Genomic DNA, 13,319 nt, shown 5'->3' with positions numbered 1-13,319 from the left:
AATGATGAGATGATGAGGACCTGCCACTGTTTCATTCAGATTGTCCTAGGGTCACTTGCCTGGGAGAAATGAGGCTGTGGGGGAATAAAAAGCCCTGTGAACTGTGCTTTGGCCAGAGTTTCAATGCCATCATGGAGTGAGCATTAACATGAATGTTCGGTCTCCATATGGGAAAGACTTGGTGTACCCAGAAGAAAACCCAGAATTATGCATTAGATTCTCTTATATAAGGCTGAAAAAGAGCCCAACCTTCAGCAAAAAGAGGAACTAGGAAGAAGATGGTCATCACTATGCCAGGTTCTTTCTTCCTAATCCTCTTGCAAATTAATTGTCTGAGTCTAGGTTTATCATGTGGTAATAGACCCAGAGAGACTCATCCAAGATCCTAAAGTCACACAGCTAGAAAGTGACACACAGATTCAAGCTCAGGCCTGCCTGTTTCCAAAGGGTCAGTCAATACCTGACCGTTCCTCCCACCCTTTTCTACACCCACAGTGGGCATGTCCAATCGATCACTGTCTAGACCCAGGCAATCTAGGGTCAGAGTCCACCCTATGAACTATCAAGCTAAGCACTTCATCCAGTGATCCATCTACTAGCATCAATTAGACCTCCCAAAGCTTCTGCACTCTACTCAACCCTCTTGGAAATGCCTCCTGAGTCCTCAAAGAAGATGCTTATAGTTGGCTGGTTGGCAGGGGAGGGGGCTGTTTTTCCTTGAAAACTGGTAAGTGGGGGCACCTGGGTGGCTCAGTAGTTGAGTGTCTGCCTTCAGCTCAGGTCCTGATCCTGGGATCCTGGGATCAATTCCTGCACTGGGCTCCCTGTAGGAAGCCTGCTTCTCCCTCTGCCTATGTCTCTGCCGCTCTGTGTCTCTCATGAATAAATAAATAAAAATCTTAAAAAAAAAATGTAAACTGGTAAGTGCTCTGTGGGACTGAGGGAAGTAGAAGGCTACCACTTTTAGGGAGAGATCCTGATGGGTGGGGAGAAGGGAGAGGCAAGCTACCAACAACACAGGAGGAGCAGGAGAAACAAAACACCTATGTGAATTTTGAAGAGTTCTTAATCCTTCCTTACTTTCACCTCCTCATCTGGTAACATGCCAGTATTATTTCCTAACAAAAGATTATCACCAGGAACAAACAAAATAATGTCCAACTGTATACATCTGGTATATCTAATATGTGGGCTCTCACTTGATATCTAACAGATACCCTTCTTTCTAAGTAAAGACTTGGAAAGTATGAAGCCTGCAGGTATTGTGTAGCAAGGACAACCTCATTTTTCAGAAAACGAAACCTATAAACCTGATGGGTTTTGTTGTTGTTGTTGTTGTTGAAGCTGGAGGATTTAATACAGTGCCTTGAAGGAGCCCCTATCAGTCAAGAAAATGGAAATTGCTCTAGATTATTCACATAAAGGAATTTAATACAGGGAATTGGTTATTCAGATGATAGGAAAGATGAGAAGCCAGGATAGATTAGCAATGGCAGGAAGGCACTGCCAACCTAGGACTGGAAGGAAAAAATGGGACGTTGGGCCATCCAATGGAAGTGTGCCCAGTGGAAGGTGGTTTCATGGAAGAGGAGCATTCTGAATGGGATGATCTGGAATTAGAGTTTCAGCTGCCATCAGGGATGCCCCCCACCAAGGCAGCACAGGAGATGGAGAAACACCCTGGCTTCTCTCCTTCCCCTGTCCTTCAATTGGCCATCACCACCTATCTTTGGCTGACCCTACCAGGGAAACTAGAAAGCATAGTTTCCTACAATTTAGAGTAGAGTAGAGAAGGGTGGGAATGTATCTGAGAGGAATCAGGAGAATCAATGGCACAGAGCAGAGACATATCCAGGTTCAACCCAAGCTTCATTCCTCAAACTGTATACTTACAATTCCTATCTATCTATATCTATGTATATATTTATAAACATTTATATATATATATATATATATATATATATATATATATATATATATATATATTTCAAGGAAAAAGTTACAAGAAATCCAGAATAACAATTTTCAAAGTATTACAGCATCAAATGCTGTATTGCAAACCCCTAGTCTATTTTAATTATTTATTGCTACATAACGCCTCAACACCTAGTGTTTTGAAATATCGAATACCACTCACTATCTCTCATGGTTTCCTGTGGGTCAGGAATTCAGGAGTGATTTATCTGGGTGGTTCTGCTTCAGTCTAGCTAGAAGGAATAACAGCCCCCAAAGATGTCCACATCCTAATCCCTGCAAATTCGGGAATATGTTAATTTAGATGGCAAGAGAATTTTGCAGGTGTGATTAAATTAAGGCTCTTGAGATGGGGAGATTATCTTGGATTATCTGGGTGGGCCCTAAATGTAATGAAAAGGGTCCTTACAAGAGGGAGGCAGAAAGGTCAATGGAGCAGAGGGACACAATTCAACCTCTAAACAGATGTATTTCTAGAAATAGGAGGAAGTTCAGGATGGCTACACTGTTTTCCTTTGTGGGTGGTGGAGTCTGTTGAGTTGGGGCCTATACAATAGCATTCTGGACAATGAACATTTTAGGCAGGTTGGGCTGTTCATATCTAGATGATGGAGATCTGGCTTGTGGAAGGTCTAAGCTGTGTGTGTTTGCCACACACGCACACCACCACTGCATCCATGGACACACACACTATATACCAGGCCAGAGCAGGAGGCCACCTGGCCAAGGTTGCTGGGCCACTCCCTGGGTGGCTGAGGCAGAACTAGAACCTGGGCTTTCCTATCTAGGCCTTCTCTCTGTTAGAAGGTGACCTTCTCTCTCTACGTTTTGTTTCAGACACTTTAGACCATGACTCATTTTTGCCTAAACACCGGCCCTCACCGCTTGGGCAATAATGATGCCATGGCCTGGGGTTCCAATGGTGAGGAGGGGGTCCCAAGATTCCCCCGAAGGGTGGGGAGTGGCAGAGGTCACAGATTCCTCGGACCCTTGTACAAAGGGGTTGTACACAGGCCCTAGACCCTTATACAAAGAATGTGGTTGAGGTTCTCAGACAGTGGGATGGGGACAGCCAGGGGGAGGGAGGTGATTAGGCTTTGAGGCATGAGTGTGAAACTCTCCTGTGAGTCTTTGAATCACAGGTTTGCAAGTTAAATTAAATTAAGTTTAAGTTTAAATAGAACAGAATAGAATGGAATAGAAAAGTAAAATAAAATAAAATAAAATAAAATAAAATAAAATAAACCCACTCTAAATTTTCTTATGGCTCTAGGTATTCAGAGCTCATAGCTTTCCCAGCCCTAAAACTACCCCCAGGCTGTGATTTCTGATGCAGCCATCTTCAGAACAGGGCAAAAACCAGGACTGCCAGAGGACTCCAACCCCCTCAAGGCTGACACCTGCCAAGACCTTACAAAGCCCCACCATTCGCTGACAGATATCCTGACCCAGAGTGAACTTCCACATGCCCCACTCCTGACTTCCCAGAGTCACTGACCCAACTGCTTCCTGCAAAAAAGAAGGAAGGCATTTCGTTTTTCTGCTCAAATGCAAATATGACAGATCTGTGCCACCCAATTTTTCTGACAGAGAAATAATTATATCAACATAATTAAGTCTCAAATGCAAAAATTATCTGTACCACATACACCGACACTACACTTCCCGCATCAGAGGGCCATTGTTCCAGGCAGTAATTATCGGGCCACCTTTGACATGTCTTATTTCAATTTAAATGGAAATGAAGCTCATGTGTCTTCTCAGCCCGCTAGTCCATGTGATTGCAGAAATAGGGAAACTGGACTTTGAAATTTCTCAAGTGTCCACTGGGTTCTGTAACCAAAGAGGGTAGTGTGAGAACAATTTATTTCATACCCCTTGTCCCTACTCTGGGCATCAAGTATCTTGTCAATACAATGGGCTAATCTCTTGGCATCTTTCTCCTGCTCTCTATTCATGAGCGTAGAGATAGTGTCCATTATTGTCCCCTAAGCTTTCTCTTGCTGTCTTGAATTGCTGTCCCTCTCTTCTACCCAGGCCCTTTCCCATGCTGTATCCCATAAATAGCCCAAGGGAGAATCTCTGTAATCTGATAAATCTCCTGCTTAAGAGGCCCCAATTACTCCTCATTTCCCACAATTCAAACTGGGTGGTTAAGCCTAGCAAGCCCTGCATAGTCTATCCCCCAGTCTACGTTCCGAGGTTCTTCTCCTTCTACTGCCCATACTCTGCAGCCCAATTCTTCGGAACTCCCACGGTCTTCAGAGCTCCCAAACATACTGCATTCCCTCATGCCTCTGTGCCTTGGCACCTACTGTTCCTCCACCTAGAATGCTCTTCCCTGCTGACAGGTGAACTCCTACTCATCTTTCAAGACCCATTTCATAGTCACTTCATTCATGATGCCTTTTCCCACACCTATGGTCTGACCCCAACCCTCAGTTTCCGCATCTGTAATGTGGGAATGACTTCAGCATGGTCATGCTGTGGGACTAGCTGTGCGCTCATGAGTGGAAAGCACCTGACGCACTGCATACAATGTAGCAGGTACTCCATAAACATCAGACCTCTGTCTTGTTCCCATGATGACCAGGTGATAGCTTGTGAAGTATGGCAAGTTGACGGGGACTCCTCTGCTTTCTCACACTTTCTCACACTCCCCCCAACTCCTGTGACCCTCTCATGTTCCTCTCTTCATTTAGACAGCCAGAACACTCAACCCTGCAACCCTACTAGCCCTACCGATTAAATGCCCCAGATCTCGCCCCCCAAATCCTCCTTGCCCCCTCTCCATCAAAACATGCTCTTATTTGCCCCAATTCCTCACTGCCAGCTCACGAGTAATGCAAACATGCCCAAGAATCAGATAAAAGCATCATTGCCAATGTGCTAACCCGCACCCTGCCCACTCTCAGATTTAAGTCTCATCCTTATTAGCATCCTTATGCATCCAGAGTTTCCCAGGAGAGACAAGACTCAGGATTGCAGTTTCTGCCTACAAGTCCAGGAACACGCCCCCCACCCCCCCACCCCCCCAACCCCCGAATAGAGTCATCCAGGCCAGCAGTGACTGAAATGATTGTATCCCAACAGCTATGCCCAGTAGGCACAGCCAAGGAGAGATAGCACAGAGGTGAGGTTGAGAAATGCACCAGACCCGAGAGCTGGACACGGGTCCCCCCTCTGCCCTGACTCACCAGCAGCAAGGAGTACATGCTAGAGTCTGTCCCCTCGACTCCACAACTGGCATGAGTTCCTTTCCTGTCTGCGGTACAGAAGGCTATGAGGCCCGTATCATGTCCACATGCTCTGTGAACTGCGCAGAGCTGAATGCATACGAGATCATTATTTATCATATGGTCTCTTGCCCCTCCAGAGACCTACTTCTCTTCAGGCACGTCCAATAGCTCTGTAACGACTAAAGCCCCAGCCAGCGTTCCCAACAAGCCAGAGAACCATCATGAACGAACTCGAGTAAACAGAATCAAACCCTCCCAGGTACATCAGCCTTCATGAATCATCTTATATTATTAGATACAACACCCCCCCCCCCCCAAGCCCCAAGAAGTGATCAGACAGGACATGGACTGGAGCTGTCTCTACTGGCAATCAATGCTGGATCCTGCCCCTCCTCGCGCTTGGACCACAGTCAATGCCGTCTGGCTGAGAAATGGGTGGAGGTGGGAGCTATTGTCAGAGAAAACAGTGCATGCGACATTAACAGCTAAAGACGCCAATAAACAGCGTGCGGCCAGGCGTGATAATGACCGGAGATTAAGACAATGATTTCCCAACTTGATTGGCTTCCATCTGCTGAGGCGAGAGGATGTTCCAGAGACGCAAACACTCTGGCCTCATCTTGAAGCAGTGGAAACTTACACTTATTGATTGGGAAATGGGCTTTTTCTTTTTTTTTCCAGTTATGACTCTTGTTTATTTGTGCTACTTTTGGGGGGGGGGATTGTTTCAAGTGCTCACTGACTCCTCTAATTCAAGGGCACTATATGGCCTCCAGACAAAGGTTCTGGGTGGATTTTTATTTCCTGGACTGAAGAAGACTCTGCTGGAGAGAAGCATTACTGACATTATTGATGTATTGACATCAATTGACAATTGACATTGACATGGGGAGGGAGATCATTCTTTGCTCGGGGTGCCAGGAAGGTGACTGTTCTATGCATTTCAGAATGATTAGCAGCCTTGACCCAGTAGTTATCAGGAGCATCCCCTGATATTGCAAAATATTCCCTGAGTGGCAAGATCCCACGCAGTTGAAAGCCAAGCTAAAGGCAGAAGGGTAGGCGATAGACATCATTTCAGAAAAGCCACAGCCTCTGGATCAGATGTGAATTTGAATCTTGAACAAACCACTTTCTGCTCTGTGACCTCATCTTAAAAAAGCAACCCCCCCCCCCTTCCATGGCTTCAGGGGTCTGGAATAAGGAGAGGGTATAATATAATGCCAGCCACCCCAAGGGAGGTCCCTGGGCTGGTGGCATCTCCTGGTTGCTGGTTAGGAACGCAGACACTCAGGTCCTGTCCCAGATCTGCTGACATAGCACCTGCATTTTAACCACATCCCTAGGTGACCTGCATGCACGTGATGTTCATTTGAGAAATGCCAGCATCGTGATCGGGAGCTTACATTTCAGAGTCCAGGAGACTGATTGCATGTCTAGTGCGAATCTTTCCTACTTATTTAGCCTTGGGCAAATCACTTAGTCTTTCTATGCTTTTTTTTTTTAATTGTGTAAAATAGGGGGGAAAATATCACCTCACTCATAAGATCCAAAGTGCAGCTTTAATTAGACAAATCGTGGAAAGCACGGGAAGCACTTTGCGCCATGTCTGCCATGCAGCAGACAGGCACTAGCTGTTTCCAGACTGCTCCATCCTCCTTTGAGATGCCTCCCAGACTATAACATTAGGAAGCCCGGGCTCCCTGCGGGGGAACAGAGAGACGTAGAAGCTCCCTCCATACACTTTTGTGATCTTCCTTTTGATGGAGTCTAAAATTATATCAGCCACTTGGCCACTCATGGTCCATTTATTCATTTATTGACTCAGCAGGAAAGAAAAACAACTGCTAGGCGGTGTGTGTGCTCTCTTGTGCCCTCTACATCTCAAGGTTAGGGCCCAGTGGCACGTGTCTCTCAAATGAAGAGCCTCATCAAATCCACCTCGCAGCTGGGCCCCTGGCTCTCGCCAGCTCCATCAATCCTGCCCTCTCTGGCACTCAGGGTCATCTGGAGCTTCTCACTGAGGAGCTTGGCTCACTGGGACAGCTGGCCCTGGTCTTCTCAGTATAGGCACACAGCTCATTGATTCCCTCCCAGTGCCAGGGAGCACATTAGCAACAGCCCCCAGAGACTCTCCTCATTCCCCGCTTGGGAGCCACACACTGCCCTGCAAGAGACAGTGGTCTGAACTAGGCCATACTGTCCTTAAAATGTTTCCACATTTGAATGGGCCCCTTTAGACCCTCTGGAAGTAGGGCTAGGAGTTTCCTATGCAAATCCAAGTGCCTGATGGAATACTATCAGTTTTTATGTTCCAAAACAATGGCAGCAAACTATGGCCTGCAAAGCCCATCTGGCCCTTGCCTGTCTTTGTAAATAAAGTTTTATAAGAACACAACCACACATTCATCTGTGTATTATTTGTGTGGCTGCTTTCAGGGTTCAGAGGTTGTGACATACTCTGTGGTACATGAAGCTGAAAATATTACTCTCTGGACCTTAGCAAAAAAAAAAAAAAAAAAAAAAAAAAGTTCCCTGGCTCCTGTTCTAAAATCCTAAGCTTCTAAAATTCTATAGCATTAGGATCTAATGATTCTGAGAATGTGTGAATTTCAATATTCCACACTTTTATTAGGTTGAGCCATGTGAAATCAACTATATTCAATCTTTTTGTATGCAAATGGAATTTCGTATGGTTCAACCTACTAAGATTTTAATATTATGTACGTTAATGATCCAAGCTTCCACAAGTGAGATTTTCTGGCTTGAAGTTTCTTTTCTTTTCTTTTCTTTTTTTTAAGATTTTATTTATTTATTCATGAGAGACACAGAGAGAGAGGCAGAGACACAGGCAGAGGGAGAAGCAGGCTCCATGCAGAGAGCCCAACATGGGACTTGATCCCAGTTCTCCAGGATCAGGCCCTGGGCTGAAGGCAGCACTAAACCGCTGAGCCTCCCGGGCTGCCCCTGGCTTGAAGTTTCTAAGGTCTTAGACATCATACACAGTTCTAGGAAGCCATCATTCCAAATGCTAAGGTTCTGTGGATCTAAATGTTGAGTAGCCATATTGATAATTAGGAAGCACTGTTATAGTGGGGGGGGGGGGTGGAGGTCTGAAAGTTAATGCACAGGCATCAAAGAGTGTAGCTAGTAAAATTATTATGCAAAACATGCAGGGCAGTGGTGTCTTGTGGAAAAATGGATAAATGACAGAGACTAGATGACAGTGGGTCCTTGCCATCCCAAGACTAGGGTGGCCCCAGGCTGAAGTGGGGTTTAACCTAAAAGAGCTGAGGTCCCGAGGAGGCTATGCTGAGCATGCCCTGCTCTTTGTTCCTCCAAACCAAGTTCCCCTCTTTATGGCAATGAGAAAAGCCATAAGTACATAAAAAGGGAATCAGAAAGTTAAGTGGCATGTGGTCTGGCTAGCTCTGCCCTGGCAAAGAAGTCTGGGAGAAACTGCGTCTGAGATGAGAACAAAGGGGAAAAATTCAGATTATACACCAAATGGTTAAGTTGGCATGAGAATCCACCTGCTGTCCACAGGTGGCTATGGGGCATCTGATACGAGGCCAGTGCAGGTGAGCAACTGAATTCTTAATTGTATTTAATTTTAATTAACTTAAATTTAAATAGTTCCATCTGGCAGGTGAGTACCACATCAGACACCACCATGCTAGGGGATTTATATATGTTGTAGTGAGATAGAAAATAATCTAGGGGCGCCTGGCTGCAGTTGGTGGAACACGTGGCTCTTGATGTCTCAGGGTTGGGAGTTCAAGCCTCCAGATTGGACATAGAGACTACCTTTCTTTTTTTTTTTTTTAATTTAAGAAAGAAAAAAAAAAAAAAAACAGAAGGAAAGAATCTAAATATCTGAGAAACCACTGTCCTGACTACTGAAGAGGAAAACTAGAGAAACTCCAAGTTTCTAAGAGCCATTGGGTTCACGGTTTCTATGGTTCTAACATTCCAGGAGGTGTTGTTATTCTATATTCTAGAGACTCAAAGTGCTGAAGGGCAGATGTGCTCAGGAAACCCTACTAATGGGGCACCTGGGTGGCTCAGTTGGTTAAGCATCTACCTTCAGCTCAGGTCATGATCCCACGGTCCTGGGGTCAAGCCCCACATCAGACTCCCTGCTCAGCTGGGAGCCTGCTTCTCCTTCTCCACTGCTCATGCTCTTTCTAGCTCTCTCTCTCATTCTCTCTCTCTCTCTCTCTCTCAAATAAATAAAAAAATCTTTAAAAAAAATCAAACTCCAGCTAAAATCCATCATGAAAAACAAAAATCACAAATCAAGGTTCTCTTTATACTTTTTCTATGAAGAGCAATCCTTTCCCCCTCTGGTTAAGTATGTCTTAGCATCATCACACAAAAGTCATAATTCTCTCAAAGATCCCATCTAAAAATCATACCAGTTAAAATGCAAACATAATTATAAGACTTGAAGTGCAGTGTCCTTGACTTAGTCTTTCAACGACAGTCCAACATTAATCCACAATGTAAACTGCTCACTCTAATAACGACTGTACACAGACTGTTGATTTGTATACTTGGGGTTTTCCAGCCAACGCAGTGCTTTATGGTGAACATGGGGCAGGCTGAGCCAAGGAAGGCATTTTGGGGTATGAAGGTACTAGTAGAAATAGATGACGGCAGGACCAACCTTGGGAAACTTAGAGCAGAGACACTTTCAAATGAGCTTTAAAAAGATGTGTGTCAGAACTTATCACCATGGCGGGGGCCAAAGGAAAGCCTTTAGTCACACTTCTTTTCTCCTGCATGATTTATAGCAGGAGTGAGGAAGTGGGTACTAGGGAAGACTTATTATTTATTGACCTTTAAAATGTGCAAGACACTCTTTAATCTCCTGACTACCTTATAACCCATTTTACAGATGAGGAAACTGAGACTCAGAGGGTACAGGTAACTTGCCCCAGACAGAGTCCGGAAAGGCTAGAGTCAAGATTTAAATCTAACTCTGCCATCTGTCTCTTATTCTACTTTTCCTCCCAACAGAACTTAGAGCAGGAGTCAGCAAACGATAGCCTGTGGGCCAAATCTGGCCCATTGTTTTTTTTAAATAAAGTTTTCTTGGAACACACGTGCCCATTCATTTGTGTGTTGCTTATGGCTGCTTTTGTGCAAAGATGTGCAGTTTTATGACAAAGAATATAGGCTGCAAAGTCTGAAATATTTACTTCCTTGCCCTTTACAGAAAACATTTGCTTAACCCTGGCAAACAGCATCCAACTGCTACCTGGGCACAACCATCGGAGGTTTTGGTAGGCTTTCGGGAAGAAGTGAAAGCCATCTTATTTCTTCAGTTCCTTTCCTTTTGTTTGCTGAGAAGTGACATCAGTCTTCTTTTTTTTCCCCCACCCACCCACCAGCCATGAGCTCACAAAGGCTGGAGCCTAAAGGATTCCCCCTGAGTATTTGTTTATAAGCCACTCTCCAGCAGGATGCTTTGTCTCCAAATCACTGCCAAACTTAATAACAGCATCGACCACGTCATCTCCCACCAAAAGCATAAAGGAAACTAGCTCTACCGCCCAGCTGGGTGGATGTCAGCCGTGGAGAGCTGCAAATTGCCCAAACAAGGACAGATGTAGCTTGTTTTTGCCTTTCTTTTTCTATTTGAAAACTTTTCGGGGGGGAAGATGAGAATGCCATTAGGGAAATGGATGTGTTGATTCTAATTATCTGCGCGGGGAGCAGAGGTGACTAGAGGCAGGATGGGCTCCACGTCATTTACCTGGAACGCAGCCAAAGCAAGGCTGGGGAAAGAACAGAATTCCAATGAAGCCAGTGCTCAGGACACTGAACACAAATAAGGAGGCATCCATGAACCCATAGGACAACAGCACATGGGGGACAAGATTCTCAGAATTGTCAAACTGGAAATGCTCCAACTCCTGTTCTGGCATTCTACCTCTGTTTTTAATGCATGTTGAGTTGGCCTGTTCCCAGAGGGACTCTAAGGTGCTCTCTGCTCTGGGTCTCACTTTTGTGGTGATGATGATGATGGTGGTCAAGATGATGATGGTGGTTGTGGTGCTAGTGGTCATAATGGTGGTGATGATGAAAGTGGTGGTGGTGGTCATGATGGTGGTGACAATGATGACAGTGGTGGTGGTAGTGGTAGTGACAATGATGATGGTTCTGGTGGTGGTGGGATGATGTTGGTGGTCATGATAGTGGTGACGATGACTGGGAACAGGATGATAGTAGTAGTGGGGTGATGAGGATCATGATGATAATGGTAATGATGGTGGCAATGATGATGATGTTGGAGGGATGGTAGTGGTGGTAGTAATGATGATGAGGTAATGGTGATAGTGATGAAGATGATGATGATGATGATAATGGTGATGATGGTAGCAGTGATGACGATTGCTATGGTCTGAGTGTTTACATCCCTCCCCACCCAAAATTCTTATGATGAAATCTTAACCCCCAAGGTGAAAGTATTAGTAAGTGGGGCTTTAGGAAGTGATTAGGCCATGAGGGTGAAACCCTCATAAATGGAATTAGCACTTTTATGGTGCTCCAGAGAGCACCCTAGCACCTTCTGCCATGTGAGGATACAAGAAGGTGCCAGTTACAAACTAGGAGGAGGGCCCTTACTAAAATACAACTGTGCTGATGCCTTGATCTTGAACTTCCCATCTTCCAGTACTGTCAGTACTAACTTTCTGTTGGCTAAACATTAGTTTGTAATGTCTTGTTACAGTAGCCCAAATGAACTGAGACCATGTTCATGACGATGACAGTACGTTTGCTTTCTTTGCACCAGCCCCCATGACAGGCCTTTAAACACATTATCTCATTAAATCTTGCCCTCAATGTTGTGAAAAAGTTGCAGTGATTATCCCCATTTTATAAGATAACGGAGACACAGAGAAGGTGAGTGTCTTGACCAAAGTAACACAGAAGGGAAACAAGGGAACTAAGATTTTCATCTAGGTCTCCTTACTTCCATATCTTGCCCTTCTGTCAAGCTCTTTCTTCATTCAACATGTATTTTTTTTTCAAGCCTTATATGTGTCCAGCAATGTTATAGGGCAAAGGTAAGCACATTTTTTTTTTTTCTGAAAAGGGCTAGGTAATAAATATTTGAGATTTCATGGGCTAAGTGATCTCTGTCATTGTCATCTCTGCCATTGTAGCATGAAAGCAGCCTTAGACAATACATAAACAGCTGTGACTACGTTCTAATAAAACTTTGTTTACCAAAGAAACCCAAACAAAACCAAACCAGAAGACAGACAAGATCTGGGCCATGGATTGGAATTTGCTGACCTCTGGTCTAGATCATGGGATACGAAGCTGAGTTTTATGGTGTTGCACCAGGGGCCAGGGTAAATGGTGGTAGAAGCCTGATGGAGGGCTCTGCTTTGATTTACCACAAATCCGCATTAGCTATGGACTTTAAAAGGGGTGGGAAGTTGGCTTTTTAAAAAAACAACAACATGGTAGTCTCTAGATAACTCCTTGCGGTCTTCCAGGTGAGAGAAGCAAGAGGGTGCCTCTCTGCATCTCCCCAGAGATAAAGTGATACATCCGGAATCTACCTCTGGAATCTGTGGTAGGTACAGAATCCACTTGGAAGGCACCAGAGTAAAGGGGTTATGTACAGGGATTTTGTCACCTTCAGAGGTTCATGATTTCTCCAGCACTATAGTCTGTTTAACCAGAGGTGGAATTTCCACCAGTCTGAGGCTGGAGAAGGCATCCGATGGGATGAAAGAGCCTAGACAGTTTCAGGTTTGAGATTCTGCAACCCTGTTCAGAGATCTTGGGGTGTAAGGACATGCTCCTTCCAGAGGAGGTTCCCAGCATGACCTGTCAGCCCTTTGAGACACCCCCAAAGCTCGCAGCTCCATAACCACTGAAGTCTACCCTTGCACGCCATCTCAGCCGAAAGGGCCTTAGAGATGATCTGATCCATTTTATGGGGAGAGAGAAAGTGAGCCCTGCTCAGGGGAGAGGCATGCCCCAGGTCCCACAGCCAATATGAGGCACAAGCAGGGCTCTCGAATCCAAGCCCTCTGGCTCCCAGACAGGCTCCTCTCATTATAGGAGCTGCTCCCTTACGGA

General features: G+C 45.1%; 1 protein-coding gene across 1 annotated transcript in view; it reads right to left on the bottom strand.

Moving 5' to 3' along the window:
- The window catches only part of MYO18B (myosin XVIIIB), a 208,846-nt gene that overhangs the window by 16,842 nt on the left and 178,685 nt on the right, over positions 1 to 13,319 (bottom strand). Inside the window, exon 39 of the mRNA XM_072722461.1 lies at positions 11,225 to 11,381. Coding sequence (XP_072578562.1) covers positions 11,225 to 11,381 — 157 coding nt within the window. The remainder of the gene's footprint in view (positions 1 to 11,224; positions 11,382 to 13,319) is intronic.

This window comes from Vulpes vulpes, chromosome 10 (genome assembly GCF_048418805.1).
Source record: "Vulpes vulpes isolate BD-2025 chromosome 10, VulVul3, whole genome shotgun sequence".
NCBI classification, from domain to species: Eukaryota; Metazoa; Chordata; class Mammalia; order Carnivora; family Canidae; genus Vulpes; species Vulpes vulpes.
The sequence above is the reverse complement of the archived record's forward strand: the minus strand, read 5'-3'. Positions and strand labels throughout refer to the sequence as shown.